Below are 17,314 nucleotides of genomic sequence, written 5' to 3'. Positions count from 1 at the left end.
GAGCGGGAGGGGAGAGGGGTCGGAAGGGGTCTCTCGCTACACCCCAGATCTGCTTGAATGAGGCATTGGTATGACTGGGAAGGAGCTAACTGGAACAAATATGCACACACCCTCATGCTGGGTACCACTAGGCTGAGGCCTAGGGATAAAAGCATAGATGGGCATTCTGCCCACACGGCAAATAATGGGCACACATAGTGCTATGCATGCGCACATCACTCAGACACAGGGCATCCTGTGGTCACACGTCACACACACGGGTGATGAGAGCCCAGAGCCCCATGTCCACCGCTCCAGGGGTTACACCTTCAGCAGTGGCAGCTGATCCTGTCACTCTGTGCCAAGCCATGATGCTATCCGCTCTACCAGACTGGGAGGGGAATGAGCCAGGCTGCCCCCTCAGCAACCCTCCCTTTCCCCAGTTAAGGCTGGCAGGAAGGATACAGGGTTTATGAGCAGTGCCATGTGAAAGGGAGTGAAATGAATCCGCAACACTAGGCCCCCAAATCCAGACACACCGGGAGCTGCTATGGGAAGGCAGGTCAGATGGGGGAATTTTAGTGCAGAGGGGGCAGTGCGCTTCCTGGGTCTGGGCAATGGGGTACGAGGGGCTAGATGGTGGAAATCTCAGCACAGAAGGGGCAACAGGCTTCTCATGCCTGGGGCACCCGCAATTTTGGTGGGCAGAGCAATATGGATGATAAAAGGGGGGTTCCTAGTGCAGAGGTGGCAGTGTGTTCCCTGGGGTTGGTGCAGACGCAGCAATGAGGGGCAGAACAGTGTGTGTGGGGGTGTTAAAATGGGGATGATTTTAAGGCAGGGAGCCAGTGTGCTCCCTGGGGTTAGTTTAACTGAAGACTGGGGACAGAGAAATGGGGGGTAAGATGGGGAGCTCTTTGGGTGTGGGGCAGTGAGCTTCCTGGTGCAGTTGCAGCACTCGGGGGGGAGAGGGCAGAGCAATGGTTTTGTATGTGTGTGTTGGGGGTGTATTGCCCTGTCTAAGATTAGCTGCTCCCCTTCGTACTTCAGGCTCCTGCTTTTAACTGGGGCAGGGGCATTTTCATCTGGGCTTCAGGGTCTCCCCACTCCGGAACAAGGATATTGGAACTTGCCGTCTCCAGCAGGCCAGGAAAGGAGCCAACGTGGCAAAGCGCACCCCCCTCCCACCACCCTCGTCCTTTCCCCGGAGACAGGATACATGAGCTGGCTGCGTGCAGAGCTGAGGAAAGGCGATCTAGCCCTGCATGGCTCCCCTGCTCCCGCCCCCACCTCTACCCGCAAGAGGATGGATGCAATTCCTGGGTAGCAAACTCAGACCCTCTCAAAAGCCAGGCTGGATGGAGGAGATGGGAGAGGCTGCTGGGGTATGTGGGGTGTGTGATGCAGGGATGAGAGTTTGGGGAGGATGTTGTTCAGAGTATCCCCCACTTTAAACCCCTGCAGGTAAATGGTACTGTGTTTGCAAAGCAGAAAGAGAGGGGAGAGTCAAGGCCACAGACTATGCTTTATGACCCAGCACAATCTTTCCTGCTCAGGAGGGACCCAGAACTGGAACAGTGGATGGTGGCGGATTTCCAATCAGGATGGAGGGGCATCTACAGAGCTCAGTGTGTGCATAAGAACCCCAGGGCTGGGACACCAAGGGCCTCTGGAGTGGGATTGAGGAGTCATCTCTCATGCTGTGCCCTGGAATCCTCCCTTGGCCCTTGCTCCCCTCAGCCTGGGATTTGCATTGATACTTTGGGAACCAGAGCCCTGTGGCTTGCTGCCTGGTAAACAACCAGTCTCACTAGGCTCCCATGAGCATTTCTCAGAGTTAGGGTAAAGTGAATTCACTCACATAGACAGAAAGGACATGGGTCTGGAAAGTCTGGTGTGTGCTACTATGGTCAAACTGCTTCTCTGTGCCTCAGTTTCCCTCTCTTAAGAAATGGGGATAGTGCTATGGAGAAGGAGGTTTGACAAGACCTTCTCAGAGCAGCCTGTGGGCAGCCAGTGAGGTCTAGGGTTGGCCCTCCATGCTTAGTGATTCCATTTCCCCTCAGCTCAGCCACTGTGAAATGGCTCTTTTCAGCTGGGAGCATTTCTTCTAAAGGTGACACTGGGTCTGGTAGCACAGCCTGAGCCTAGGATCATATGACCCAGCCAAGCCAGGCATTCATGGGGTAACGGCCTTGTTATGTGCTCCCTACCAGTCCTCTCCTGACCCACTTCCATGAATTCACCACTTGCTGCTCCCAAGTAGGATGGCTCTCAGTCCTCCCCCTTGCCATCTCCACAGACTTGATGAAGGGACTCTGCAATGCTGGCGCCCTCTGGTGTCTGCTTGAGCCCAGATCGACAATTGATTCATCACAATTATTATTACTAATTATTTGTATTGCAGTAGTGTAGAACAAAAGGATGGTGCCTGCTCCAATCTAAGTAAATTTTAGATCATTAGACAATTATTCTCATCTGACCTCAAACCTGTTGCCAAAAAGAGGGTAATGAAAATTCAGTAGCCCAAGCACAAAATCTACTTGCCTGAGGGCAATTACAAAAATTGTCTCCCCACTCCTACCCTACCCCAAAAAGTCCCTATCCTGGAGAAATGGATGAAGAGGGTGTTGCAGTCTGCAGTAAATGGCAGCTGACAAGCAAGGTTATTAATTATTTTTGTTGCGATTCTAATAGGGTCATTTTGAACCCTGCTCTACGTTTAGATAGCAAGATGAGTAATATAATCTAGCCCCTTTGGAATTATGAATGGGGAAACTGAAGCACAGAGAGGCAAAATGACCCGCCTGAGTTTGCCACCCATTTGGGATCAGACACAGAGTTCCTAATTCTCAGTCCCATGTCTGCCTTTTAGTCGTTTGCAGCTACGCTGCACCTTTCACTCCACAGTGCTGCAGAATTTCTACACACAGAACACTCCTGAGATGCCACTGCCTTTTGGGTGGAGCATGGTAATGAGTTCAGGGGGCACTGAGGCAAATGCCAAGCACCAGAGGATTTTAAGTCTTTGGACACATGGGGACGCTAGGAACTGTGAAGCTGATGCTTAGGAGCTGAGCCATTGCCTGGAGTAAGAACAGCAACTGAGAGGCCTTCCAAACCCTGCGGGGTGTCAGTCCATCATCATCTAGGCCCACTCCCCAATTCATCTCCTGCCCTCCTCTACAACCTCCCTGCTTTATCCATCACCCTCCTTTACAACCCGTCCCTGTCTTCCCTCCTCTTTCCCACCCACTTTCCTGGTCCTCTCTTTTCTCCCTGTGCCTTCTCCTTCTACCCACCCGCCACTTCCCTCTTCCCCTATGCCCTCCCCTCCCATCCCCGCCTGCCCTCCCATTGGCGCTTAAATAGTTTTTAGAGTGGGGGTGCACTGCCCCTTGCCCGTCTGCACCTCTCACCACTCCCTACAGCTGGGGCCGGGAGCAGGGCTGTGGCTTCAGGAGGGGCCTTGGATAGGGTAAGGGGGCCGAGGTGGGCTGGGGGAGGATGTGGAGCCCTGGACCAGGGCCAAGGCCAGGAGCAGAGCCCCAGCTGCGGAGCTGGCAGCCTGGACCCTGGGTGCGGAGCCAGGAGCAGAGTCCTGGGTGTGGGGCCGGCAGCCAGGACCTCATGTGCAGGGCCAGCAGCTGGAACCCTGTGTGTGGGGCTGGCAGCGGAGTCCCCAGGCGCAGGGCCAGGAGCCAGGACCAAGGTCAGCAGCAGAGCCCCTGGGCACGGGGGCAGCAGCCAGGACCTGGGGCTGGCAACAGAGACTAGCAGCGGAGTCCCTGGGTGCGGGGCCGGCAGCTGGCCGGCAGTTGTGACCCCATGCAAAACTGGGGGTGCTGCAGCACCCCCTACATCCCTTGTTCCTGCACCTATGTGCCCTCCTCTCCCGTGCTTCTCCTTCCCTCCAGGTACCCTCCCCTTTACCTCTCCTCACACTACACACTCCCCTTACCCCTTCATCATACACACTCCACTCTCATCCCCTTTTCCTGCTTGCCTATGGGCAGGGACATAAGGAGGCAAAGTAGAAGGGGATGAGCGGCATAGGCATGAGGGGGTAAAATATGGAGGGAGCATGAAGGCATATGGATGGGGGACAGTGGGCATAAGGGGGCACATACAAAGGGGGTGTAAGAGATGCATTTAGGAAGTGAGGGCATGATGTGCAGAGAGGGAGCATGGCGAGGGGCATGGGGATGTTAGGTTTGCAGGAGGGGGCCTCAGGTGGTCAGAAAGGGACATGGGGCTTTGGGGAAGGGGCATAGAAAGGAGGCATAGGTTGCTGGGGGCATAAGGAGGGGAAATGGGGGCATCCGGTGGGGGCATCAGGTTGGGAGAGGAGATCCAGGGACGAGGCATGAGGATTCATAGATTCATAGTTTTAACCCAGAAGGGAACATTAGTCTGACTTCCTGTACATAACAGAACATTAAATTTCATCAAGTTACCCCTGTACTGAACCCAATAATTTGTTGTTGACTAAAGCATCTTCCAGAAAGACAGCCAGTCTGGATTTGGAAACATCAAACGATGGAGAATCCCCCACTGCCCTCAGGAGTTTGCCCTCCTCACCCATCCTCACTGTGAAACATTGGTGCCTTATTTCTAGTTGGAATGTGTCTAACTTTAACTTCCAGACATTGGTTCTTACTCTGCTTTTCTTCACTAGCCTAAAGAGCCCTTTAATACCTGGGATATTCTCTTCCTGAAAGTGCTTATACACTGTATTCAAGTTACCTCTCAATCTTCTTTTTGAGAAGCTAAATAGATTGAGCTCCATAAATCTCCCGTATATGGCATTTTCTCCAGACTTTGAATCATTTTTGTGGTTCCTTTCAGCACCCTCTCCAGTTTTTCAACATCCTTTTAAAAATTTGACCCCCAAACTAGATGTAATACTCCAATGTCACCAATGCTGTATATAGAGGTAAAACCATCTCCCTGTTCCTGCTCACTACTCCCGTTTTATACATCCAAGGATTGCATCCTATTGGCCCTTTTTTTACTCCAGCATCAGACTGAGAGCTCATGTTGAGTTGTTTGTCCACTGTGACCCCTACATCGTTTTCAAAGTCACTGCTTTCCAGGATACAGTCCCCTACTCTGTAGGGATGGCCTGCATTACTTTTTCCTAGATGTATAACTTTGCATTTGGCTGTATTAAAATACATTTTGTTGGAAGGCTCCCAGCTTACCAAGCAATCCAGATTGCTGTATAGGACTGTCCTCCTCGTTCCACTCATCATACTACTCCAACAATCTTTGTGTCATTTGCAAATGTTATCAGTAGTGGTTTTATATTTACTTGTTCCAGGTCATTGATGGAAATGTTGAATAGCATTGGACATAGTAGGAGTGGGGGGGGGTGTAGAGAAAGGGTGTTGAGATGGGGCCAGGGGCATTGGTTTGGGGTGAGGTGTCATAGGAAGGAGTCAAAGGGGCATTGTGTCAGGGTCTTGGGAACATTGGGTCTGGGGCCACAGGAAGTGTTGGGTTGGAGTCAAGTGGCACAGGGAGTGGGAGCAGATGTTGGGCTGGGATCAATGGGGCATTGGGTCTCAGTTACAAGGACTGTTGGGTTGGGATACAAGGAGGGGCAGGGAGCATCAGCATCAGGAGTGTGGGGAGTATTTGGTTTGGATCAAAGCATGCAGGAAGAACTGGATCAGGGTCAGGGGCATGGGGCAGGGATGTAGGAGCACTGGTGGGCCAGGAGACATGGGGGCATTGGGCAGGGCACAGAGAGGGGGAGCAGGGGTGTCCTGTCAGAGCACAGGGGGTGTTCAGTCGGGGTCACGGGGTGCAGGGAGGGGCAGGATGTGGGGGAGTTGGGGCGAGGTCAGGGGTTACAAGGAGGCAGCATAGGGAGGGGAGATATTGGGGAGGGAGCAAATATAGGATGGGGAACAGAGAGGAGGGTTCATTCACCCCATAGGGTGGGGACATGGCCAGGGGAGGGGAGGCTTAGGCAGCGGGAGCGGTCTCTCTTGGCGCCCCCACTAATGTGGAGGGGTGCTGGGCTCTCACGCGACGGCCACTAGCCAATCAGAGGATCGCTGTCCTCGCGCCGACCGTTGGACGGGCTCGACCGTTAAGCCACCCCCCCTCCCCGCTTTTGCGCATGCGCACGAATCTCTCCCTCGCGCGCGGGCGAGTTGTGCGCGGTTCCGCTCTTGCGCAACATGTCCCTCCCTTTCCCCGTAGTCCCTTGGCTCCGCGCCTGCGCAGAGCATTCCTCACTGCCCTCTTGCCCCTTCCTTCTCCGTCCGCGGCCCCCACGCAGGCGTAGTGTGTGCCTACCGACCGTTTTCTGTTCCCCCTTCGCCCCCTCCCCCCGGTGGGTCCCCCCTCCCGCGGATTTGTGAGGAGTCGGTGGGGTCCCGCTTGTCGCCGCCATGGGGGTGAGTGAGGTCAGGGTTCCCCAGCCCCGGCGGAGGGACCAGGCCGGAGAGGGAGGGGAGAGGCCTGGGGTCAGGCCTGGGGATCCATGAGGGTTCTGTGAGGAAGGAAAGGTGCAGGTGGTCCTGGGGGGAGTATCTATGGAGGGGTTGTGAGGGGTTGGGGGTCCATGGAGGGTGTGAGGGAAGTCCATGGGTGTCACTGAGGGGGGTCGTTGCGGAACCAGGGCTGGAGGAATTGGCGGATCATGAAGGGGGAGGGTGTCTCTGGGGGAACACACATGACGGAGTGTCCATGGGGGTGCATGTGGGGGGAGGCCGGTGAGAAGGGGCTGAGGGAAGGTCCAGGGGGGAGTTGGGAGGCTATGGGGGGGGGTCCTGTGAGGTGGGAGCTGGAGGCGGGTCTGGGAGGGGGTAATTGAGGGGTCCGGAGAAGAGGTTGGAGTGTGACTGGGCGGAGTCAGGGACGGGGAGGAGGTAGGTTGGGTTTTTGGGATGGGGAGCTGGGATGAGTCTATTAAGGTAGTCCAGGGAGAGAGGGTAGGACCTGGAGGGGGTCAACATGGGTGGAAGACCTGAGGGAGGAACTGGGCATGGTCCATGGAGGGGATCTGGGGAGGAGAGGTCAATGTGCGGGGAGAGCAGAAAGTTGCGGAGTCTGCAGATCTAGGGACCAGAGATGGGAGATCAGTGAAAGTGGGAGCTGGGCAGTTCCATGCAAATGGGGAGACCTTGCGGGGAGCTGTGGGGACAGGGAGAGGGCCTCAGAGGGATAAGGGGGAAGTTGTGGATAAATGGTGAATAGGTGTGAAGAGACATAGAAGGGAGGGGGTGATGATCTACATCCCCCTTGAGGATGGGAGGAGGTCATGGAGTGCGGGTCTGGATTCCCCTCTGATGGGAGCAGGCGATGGACTGTGCATTTACCTCTCTGTAAAGGGTTCTGGGGGTTGTAATTCTTCCCTCCAATTTATCATCATATTCAAGCCCTGCTCCCAAACACCGAACCTACCCCAAAGTACAAGGTGGCCATCGTGTGTTTGTGTGTGCACGCATGCATGCACACATGTCTGGGCTGTACATATGATGAACATACAATCTAAAGAACATCTATCAGTAAATGTGTGAGAGATCCTGGCTACACTGCACTAATGTCAATTCTCTCAATGGATGGCATGACGTCTAAGGGTGTGTGCTGGGTGTGTGGACTGCTGGGTTCTAGCTCTTGGAGGAGAGTGGTGTCGAGATGATTAGAGTGGATCCTATTTGCAGCTCTGGGATGGGAGCTGGGTGCAGTGGTTAGAATAGAAGGGAAACCAGGAACTAGTTACTTGCTGTGTGATATTGAGTCCTATCACTTCTCCTCTGTGTGCCTTAGTTTCCCCATCTATGTAAAGGGGAAAATTCCTACTTCACAGCAGTGAGGAGTTGGAAAGTGCTTTGAATGCCACTATTGAAATGGGCTAAAGAAATGCAAAGCATTGTGAGCCACAACAAATTCTCTTCAGACCTGCTACTAAAGATTTGTCTATACTCACATTATGCCACTTTAACTGTACCAGTATATTAAAGCAGTACAACCCCTTATTGTAGATGTAATTAGACCAATACAAACATGTTTCTATGGTAGAGAGTGTTGCCATATGGGAAGGGAAATAAGCTATACTGGTATAAGGCACATTTGTTGCAGTATAATTGTGTACACGCTGCACTTGTACCTGTGTAAACAAAAAAATCACAACCCTAATGGAGAGGGTTACACTGAGTCTAAAAATATTAATGCAAATGGGAGGATATTTTTTGGAGCAAGCTCAAAAAATACCAGTTTATTTATTATTGGATTTCTGTGCTTTAAGAATACCTTTCCTTGTCAGGTTGCTCTTGTATATTCTGCCCCAAAAGTGGCATCAGGTTTTTGTGTTTGAATGAGATCCAGGTGTAAAGTTTTAGCGCATCAATCTCTTTATTTACAACCGGATAATGTAGTTCTTTCTGCTCGCTGTCCACTTCAGAAGTGCAGTACTGAAGGGGAATAACATATTAGCTCAGGTAACATAGCCCCGAGAGCAAGCTCTCGGAAACAGTTTGCTCCAGATACATTTCTGAACTGAAATGCTTTGATTTTTCTCTCCTTGGGACGCAACCACATGTATGGTGAAGATAGCTCTATTTTAGGTGAGAGGCTCATGCTTCAACATCTATGGTGGAATGAGGACTTTTGTGGGTGTTGGTCCCATGAGGAGAGGTGGTTTTTGGTGCTATAACCAAGGAATCTGTTCAGCATTTTAAATTCTGACTCTCTCCCTGCACCTAGTTGTACATTGGGACTCAGAGTCTATTTAAAAACACATACATCCCCCAACTCTCAGCAATTGAAACCTCTCAAAATACACTTTATGAAGCCCATTGGAGTCTTTATTTTCATTGGCCTCTTGTTGTTATAGTGGTGTGGCTGTCTTAAAAATAGACTGCGGAGTTATTTAATTCGAAGAAGAGGCTTCTGCGTGTGAGCCATGTTGACTAATTTTTCATGTGTGTTCTAAATGCTAGAGCATGGCATGGAGTGAGGTCTGACTACTGAGTTGTATTCCTAGCTCTAGGAGAAGTGTGGCCCATGAGTTAAAGCAGGGAGTCAGGATGCCTGGTTTCTATTCCCAGTTTTGGAAGGGGTGTAGGGTGCAGTGTGTTAGGATAGTGGGGCGGGGAGTCAGGACTATGGGGTTCTATCCCTGGGTTTGGGAGGGGAGAAGAGGAAGTGCTTAAACAGAAAATCCTGGGCAGTTTGTTTTTCTTTTGGCTGCATTTTTGAAGTGTGGTAGTGTCTCTTCCTTCCCCACCTCTCCAAATAAATAACTCCTCTGAGTGGTAAATGGTTTCTGAGGTGAAAAGGTATTCAATCTTTATTCTAAAATTGTGTTGAAGAAGTATGTTTGGTTCTGACTATAGAACGCCAATTAACTTCAACAGCAGGGCTGATTGTAGAAGCAACTTTGGGAAAGTTTAAGGTTTTAAATATAGGTAATTCTTGAAGAAACAAGCTAGGTTAACTCCAGCACCCACCCCAAGCACTATCTTGTGAGTTTAGACCACTTCAGCATTTGCAGGGTTTTCAGTCATAGTGCATCATCCCTGCTGTAGATGTTCCTATCTGCGAAGTATCGAAAATTGAGGTAAGACTTTGCTTGCAGATCCCTGATTTCTAGGTGACATGATTCAAAGAGCAGTGCTGTGTTGTTTCCTTGTTTAGATCACTTCAAGTTCAAGTATTGCATAGATGCCTTGTGTAATTATGCTTGGTGCCTTCTGGAAGCATCAGATAGTGGCTACTGCTAGATACATGATACTGATGTGTGACCTTAATCTGGTCCAGGAACAGACAGGATTCTAGCTGGCCCAAACCATCTGTGTAACATTGAAGCTGGATTTTGCTCGTCAAAACTTGTCCTAGGTCTTCCTGAAACTGTGGTAGATCACACTGGAGTGGAATACTTCCATGGATGAGCTATTTCCTCCGCAATTGGTGCCATGTGTTTTTTGGCACCACCCTGCTTTTCTTTAGTGTCAGACAGGTGTTTATTTTTCCTGTGTTTTGTCCCAATAAGCATTTATGGCTGGCCAAAGGGAAATCTCTCCCTTGTGCTCCACTAACCGGATGGCTCAGGAGATTGGAAATGAGTCTTACTTCTAGGTCATCAATTCCCATCTGGCCTTGGGTCAGGAGCAACTAAAAGTCATTCCCATCCGATGGCCTTTTGGTGGCCCCTGTGTAATTATTTGCTGATCTCAGTCTGGTCCCCAGTGAGCAAATGTTCACGTTATAGAAACGACCTCCAGCATTGGTGCTTGGCCTCTTTGCTGAGAGGCTGAAGATTAATTAAGCCATTTCCCTCTTTCTCCTAGTACCATGATGGCTGGAAACCATGTGGGAAGCTTGCCTGCTGCTATCCGTATTCTGGGAACAGACAGAAGATTGACTATGGCAAACTGCACTTTCTCTCTCTCACAGACACACAGCTTTAAAAGTTACCTCTCTGCATTAGAATACGGATTATCTCCAAATGCGAGAGTGGAGAATGCAAGTTATAGTGCAGTCCAGTGTAACTTCAGTACTAAAATAAGGGATAGTTAAGGGTGAACTTACCTCTTGCCATAATGATCTTTTAAACTACTGGCAATCTTGCCCCAACTGGCCCCAGTCAGAATGGATAGCTATTAAGTGAAATAAGTGCTGAAGTTTGCTAATCAGGACATGAATCTGCCATGAGCCCATGCTCTCAATTCAGTGGGAGGAGTTTTGACTCAATCATGGGTGAAAGGGAACTCATCCCAATCAAAGTCTTTTTCCGCATCCCCAAGGAAAGTACCCATATCTGCTTTCTCTGGTGTCAGGCAGCATAAAGTTGTGCATGCAAGGGAGTAGGAATTTTCTCAACATCAGGGTTTTGGGTTAAACAAGCAATTTCAGGAAAGCAACTTTCAGTCTGGTCTGTGCAAAGGAGGTTCACGAGACGCTCTGCTGCCATGTGTTTATGTAGCTTGCTGCCTGGCAGCTTTCCTGCCTCACTTCCCCTTGGTTCATGTGCAGACTGAACATGTTTGCCAGACACATGTCAGGAGAACTGGTGTCCTGATTTGAACTTGGGTGGTTTATTTTTTTATGTGAGCATTAAGGTTAAGCATAGTACTGGCTCACACTCACCAGTATTTAGTGACTTGCAGACCCAGCTAAACTGTCAGCACTGCAGAAAACAAATGACTTACGGCAGCATTTCCAAGCATGATTGCAGTAGGGTGAGTAGTGGAGCAGAGTAAAATTACTATTGTGATCCCTAAATGGTGACCTGAGTTAGATTCCCAGTATTGATCTGCTCTACAAATCACCAGTGCTATGGGGAACAAGTGTTTCATGTCTCATAAAGCAGTTTCTTCATCTGGATGATCAGCTCCAAAGCAAATGCTGGCCAGGATGCAGGGCTGCATGTGCAGCAATTCCGAGGCTGTGAAGCAACCACAAATCCAACAGACTGTACAGCAACAGCTGTGCTAATTGCATAGCTCATCTTCCGCCAGATGTCATTGTTTGCCTTTCTCGTCTTGTACTGAAAATCTATTCAATAAATATGCTTCTGTAGAGGTGTGTGCAGGGCTTCCCTTTAAAGAGTGGCATTTCCCAAATCTTATCCCAATGTAGTGCTGTCCCTGAAAGTCTCCAGCAGTGCCTGGCACATGTTTCATAAATATTAAAAGATAGTATTTTTTAATTTTAAAAAAAGGAAAACTTTAAACATGGATATGAATGAAGTCTAAATGAGTTACATTAGAGTAAACAAGTCTCAGAATAGCAGCCATGTTAGTCTGTATTCGCAAAAGAAAAGGAGTACTTGTGGCACCTTAGAGACTAACAAATTTATTTGAGCATAAGCTTTCGTGAACTACAGCTCACTTCATTGGATGCATTCAGTGAAGTGAGCTGTAGCTCACAAAAGCTTATGCTCAAATAAATTTGTCAGTCTCTAAGGTGCCACAAGTACTCCTTTTCTTTTTAGAGTAAACAAGTAATTTCTTTTGCTTTCGGGATACAGGGTGGAATTATTTGATAAATTCCTAAAATCAAACTGGTTGTGTTTCATGAATCTGATCCTTAGATTATGGTTTTTCATGCCTGTGGGTCTCTGCTAGTGAAAAGAGTGTTTCTGCTCAACCATTTGTGGGCAGTATTTTAAAATAAAACTAATATAAAATATTTGCATTGATAGTTCAACCAAAAAAAACCTCAACAACCCACCTTGGTATAAAACAGTTTTCATTGGAAGCAGCTATAAAATGGCTTTTTAAAGTCCCAAGTCTGAATTTCTGTGGTCTGTGTTGCAGTAACTAGAACGGTATTGCTGAACAATATCTGATCTGTTTCAGTCATGAAACTTGGCATGACGTAGGGATGGGCAGACAGCAGCCACTGGGCTTCGTTCTGCAGTATTGCGTGCAGCTGTCCTTTAATGCCCTGTGGAGACTACAGGTCTCCAAGTGCGCTAGTCTATCTTGATCAAAGCAAATGACTCTTGGACCATTGCATGCTGAGATATGTAGTTCCTTTGGGCCAGACTGGAAGATTGCCACCACCCCTCAGTTTTATGCCCATTATAGGTAGTGCCCTTGAGTTCAAGACAAGGTGAGGGTTGTCCTGCTGTAACCCTGAATCATTCTATTTCAGAGAAAGTCAAGTAAAGCCAAGGAGAAGAAACAGAAGCGACTGGAGGAACGGGCTGCCATGGATGCTGTTTGTGCTAAGGTAGAAGCAGCCAATAAAGTAAGTGTCTCCTCTGCTCCCCCCCTCAAACAAGCGTTAACTCCACCTTCTCATCATATGAGGACTAGCTGGCCCTGAGATGTTTAAGGGGGTACACAGAGACTGATGGTAGAGACCCAATCTCCCACATATGTTTGGGCAATTGAATAGCTCAGAGGATTAATATTCGGGGATGAGGAGCTTTACACCTCCAGCTTGTTGTGTCCTAAAAGTCACTACAGTCTGGTGGCCGTTCCATGATACGTGTGAAATGAGTTGATGGATCCCTGTTACAAAAGCCGCCATCAACGCTGACACCAGTGTTGGCAGTTTTCTCAGAGACTAGGCATTGAAAGACTGGAGATTGAAATGCCACCTTTCTACAGAGGGTCCCTACACATCAGGAGTGAGGGGTCCTTGTAGGGTTATGCAGGGTGGAGAGGCAGTGTTGTCTAGTAGATAGAGCACTGGCACTTGGGAAACTTGGGCACAGCTTGGCCACTGGCATGCTGTGTGACCTTGGGCAAGTTGTGTCCAAGCTCTGTGCCTCAGTTTCTCCCTCTGTAAAATGGGGAGGATGATACTGATCTTTGTAAAGCGTTTTGATATCTATGGATGAAAAGTATTCTATCTGAGCATTTTTATGGAAGAGAATACACTGTGCCACTCCTACATTCTATGGATAGATGGAATCTCCAGGGCAGTTGCTCTCTAGTAGTTTTCTGTAGCTCTCATTGCCATATCTATGCACTTCCAATGGTAAATTAAATCTGTAGGGTGAGGTGCCTATCGGACTTCATGGAGTCTTCTGCTCTTCTCTCCTTAACCAAAGAAGGAGGAGAGGAAAGATGGTCTAGGGCAGGGGCAGTCAATAGGCAGCCTGCGGGCCAAATCTGGACCGGGAGACACTTGAATGGACTGCAAAATCTTTGTATTTACTTACTATTATCATTACCGTCATTATGCTGTGAAAAATATTTATCTGGAGTCTGGACCTTGACTATATCTTGACCAAGAAATATGGACTTTGACAAAAAATAATTGGCTACCCCGGTCTAGGGGTTAGGAAAGTAACCTGGGAGATCAGGGTTCAACTCCCTGCTTGTGATCTTGAGCAAGTCACTTAGGCTTTGTCTACACTGATACTTTCATCGTTAAAACTTTTGTCAGTCAGCGATTTGAAAAAACACCCCCTGGACAACAAAAGTTTTAACAACAAAAAGCACCGATGTGGACAGTACTTCGTCAGCAGGAGCCACGCTCGTGGCAACAAAGCTACCGCCCCTCGTTGGAGGTGGTTCTATTTTGTTACTGGGAGAGCTCTCTCCCAGCGAAAAGGAGTGGCTACACAGCGCACCTTACAATGGCACGGCTGCAGTTACACAGCCTCACCATGGTAAGGTGCGCAATATAGACATAGCTTTAGTCTCTATGCTTCCATTGCCCATTTGTAAAATGGGGATAATAGTAGAGGGGAGTTGTGAAGATAAATGTATGAAAGATTGTGAAGCACTCAAATACTATGGTGATGTGGGGGACACCTACCATAGAAAGACATTTATGTATCTTAATTTTCCTCCTGCCAGTGATTTGGTTCACCCCAGACTAGCCTGGAAAGGGTTAACAAGGCTCAGAAGGAGCCAATTAATGTGATAGGCCACTCCTGAAGGAGGATTAGTCTTGATAGGCAATCCCTGATTGAGGATGGAGCCCAGGGAGCAGGCAGAGCTGGTATAAGGCCAGTGAGGGCAGAAGGAGACTGTGATATGGGAGCCTGCAGTCATTCTCTGGTCTTAGAGAAGGAAAAGGAGAAAATCCATGGGGAGAGTAGAAGCCCTGGGATTCTGTCCCTGAGGAAAGGACTTAACCAGAAAGGTGGTGGAGAAGGAAGCCTGATAGAGGGGGAGTAGGAAAAGGCTCCGGGAAACAGCAGTCAGGTTTGGAACAGTGCAGACCTTGGCCACTGAGTTGAGCGTCCCTGAGCTAGAGCCCAGACTAGTGGGTGGGCCTCGGTTCCCCTACCAGCCACTGGAGAAGTGGCACAGTCTGGGCAGTGAATTGGAAGACTGCCTGAGACATTTCATATGGAAAGACTTTGATGCCCCAGAAGGGGGAAACCACATAGTGACCTGGCCGAAGGGCCAAGCCACAAAGAGAGAACACCCTGAATCATGAAGAGCGAGAGTACCCCAAATCCTGGAGTGCGAGAGGGGACACAGCATGAAAGATAGATGGTGGGAGTATGAAACCAGGGAGGTATCAGACCAGGGAGTTCCATTCTCCAGATGCAGCCACAAGGAGACACCCCAGCAGTGAGTAAAGAACCCCTTTACAGTGCCAGTTATGGAGAAGATCAAACGTGCTTTTTCTCGGAGGAGAATCCCTGAAAGTGGTCAGACTGCAGATCACACTTTTTAATCTTCTATGGACACTCATTCCTCAGCTGAACTCCCACGATCAGGAGCGCTCTATGCGCTTTTTAAGCCACATTGTCCCAGAGAAATCCAGCTGTCAACACAGGTCATGAACAGGGATGAGAACCCCTGTGTAGCTGGCATTATTTTGCAAGAAACTGTCAGCATATCATGTAGCACACTTGAACTTAGACTATGTCCATACTACAGTTGGTGTGTGTGATCGCAGCGTGTGTAGGCTCATCTGAGTTAGCTAACGCAGGTACCGATAGCAGTGAAGTCATGACAACACAAGCTTCAATGTGGGGTGTACAAGCCCACCTGGGCTCCTGGCTATGCACTCGGCCAGCTGTCCTGCACTAAAGTCTGTTCTGCTATGGCCTCACTGTTGGTACCTGAACTAGCTAGATTAATGCTAGCTTGGGTATGTCTATGCATGCTGCAGTCACACCTCTGAGTGCAATGTAGACATACCATAAGTAGTTACTAATGTTCCTTTTTACAGTCCCACTTATAGGCAGAATCCCCTTTTCCATTGCTTGAAGTATACAGCCATTTAAACAAGTATGCCTCAGTGTATATTTTCAAAGATCAGTGTTAAATGAAACACAGAAGGGTAATTACAGTCCTTCTATCTTGTCTCTTACACAGATGGCTGTCAGTGTAATTGCCTATCTGCCTACCCTGAATTCCCCTTTAGTTTCAGGTAGATGCACTATTTTTGTTCTGTTTTGATCCTAGAGGATCTCCCAGTCGATCGCAATCTCTGGCGGCACAGCAGGGCTGCCGCTAAGACAGGCTCCCTGCCTGCCACGGCCCCACGCCGCTCCTGGAAGAGAAGAAGCCAGCATGTTCCTGGGGGCAGAGGGACGGGGTCTCCCTCCATGTGCTGCTCCTGCCTGCAAGCACCGCCCCCGCAGCTCCCATTGGCCAGGAACGGGGAGCTGTGGCCAATGGGAGCTGCGGGGGATGGTGCTTGCAAAGATAGCCAGCAAGTGGAGTCAGGTGTTGCCCGCGCCCACCCCCTGGTGCCGCAGGGGTGCATTGGCCCCTTCCAAGAGTGGCGTGGGGCCGGGGTAGGCAGGGAGCCTGACTTAGCGGCAGCCACACTACACCACCAACCAGGAGCCACCAGAGGTAAATTCTGCCCAGCGGGAAGCCGCACCCTAGTCCTGAGACCTCTCCTGGAGCCAGCACCCCAAACTCCCTCCTGCACCTCAAGCCCCAGCCCTGACCCTCTCCCAAAGCCAGCACCCCACCCCCTCCTGTACCCCAACACTGCCCCAGCCCTGACCCCCCCTTCCCAGAGCCAGCACCCTGTACCCCCTCCTGCATCCCAACACTCTTCCCTATCCGGAGCCCCTCCTGCACGCAAACGCCCTCCCAGAGCTTTCACTCCTCACCCCCTCCTCCTCAACCCCCTGCCCCAGGCTCAGCCCAGAGCCCCCTCCCACACTCCAAACCTCTCAGCCCCAGCCCAGAGCCCGCACCCCCTCCTGAACCCCTACCCCAGCCCGTGAAAGTGAGTGAGGGTGGGGGAGAGCGAATGATGGAGAGGGGGACAGGAATGGAGTGAGTGGGGCAGGGCTTTGGGGAAGGGGCTGGGTAGATCCTGGGTTGCCCTTAAATTGAAAAAGTGATCTTGGGCGTAAAAAGGTTGGAGACCGCTGGTCTAGTGGTTATGGTGTTAGCCAGGGATATAGGAAATTTGTTCAATTCCCTACTGTGTTGCAGGCTTCCTCTGAGACTTCAGGTAAATTACTCTATTCCTCGGTTTCACCACCTGTAAAATGAAGGTAACACTGCCCTGCCTGATGGGTGTTGTGACGATAAATATATTACAGATTGTGAGGTACCCAGATACTGTGGTAATGGGCACCATGTAAGTTCCAAAGGATATGTCTACACTTCAGCAGTACAGCTACAGCTATGCCGCTGTAGCGTAGACTCTTCCTACATCAACAGAAGGGGTTTTTCCCATCAGTTTAGTTAATCCACCTCTCCAAGAGGCAATAGCTTGGTTGATGGAAGAGTTTGGTTGATGGAAGGCGACTAGCTTGGCTTAACAGTGAAATCCTTGCTGATCTTAAACACAAAAAAGAAGCTTACAAGAAGTGGAAGATGGGACAAATGACCAGGGAGGAGTATAAAAATATTGCTCAGGGATGCAGGAGTGAAATCAGGAAGGCCAGATCACACTTGGAGTTGCAGCTAGCAAGGGATGTTAA

General features: G+C 49.7%; 1 protein-coding gene across 7 annotated transcripts in view; it reads left to right on the top strand.

The window, feature by feature from the left end:
* Positions 1–6,187: 6,187 nt before the first annotated feature.
* Positions 6,188–17,314, top strand: part of NAA40 (N-alpha-acetyltransferase 40, NatD catalytic subunit) — a 36,604-nt gene continuing 25,477 nt past the window's right edge. The window contains exons 1-3 of one of the 7 annotated variants that reach the window (XR_007357529.2): positions 6,190–6,389; positions 10,287–11,177; positions 12,598–12,693. Coding sequence is in view for 1 of the 7 variants with exons in the window: in XM_048857082.2 (XP_048713039.1) it covers positions 11,139–11,177; positions 12,598–12,693 (135 nt within the window). In the remaining 6 variants the exon portion in view is untranslated. The other 6 variants (XM_048857082.2, XR_007357534.2, XR_007357530.2 and 3 more) reach the window with 6 other exon arrangements.

Source organism: Caretta caretta, chromosome 7, assembly GCF_965140235.1.
Source record: "Caretta caretta isolate rCarCar2 chromosome 7, rCarCar1.hap1, whole genome shotgun sequence".
In the NCBI taxonomy this organism is placed as follows: domain Eukaryota; kingdom Metazoa; phylum Chordata; order Testudines; family Cheloniidae; genus Caretta; species Caretta caretta.
Note: the sequence above shows the minus strand (reverse complement) of the source record. Positions and strands in the feature narration are given on the sequence as shown.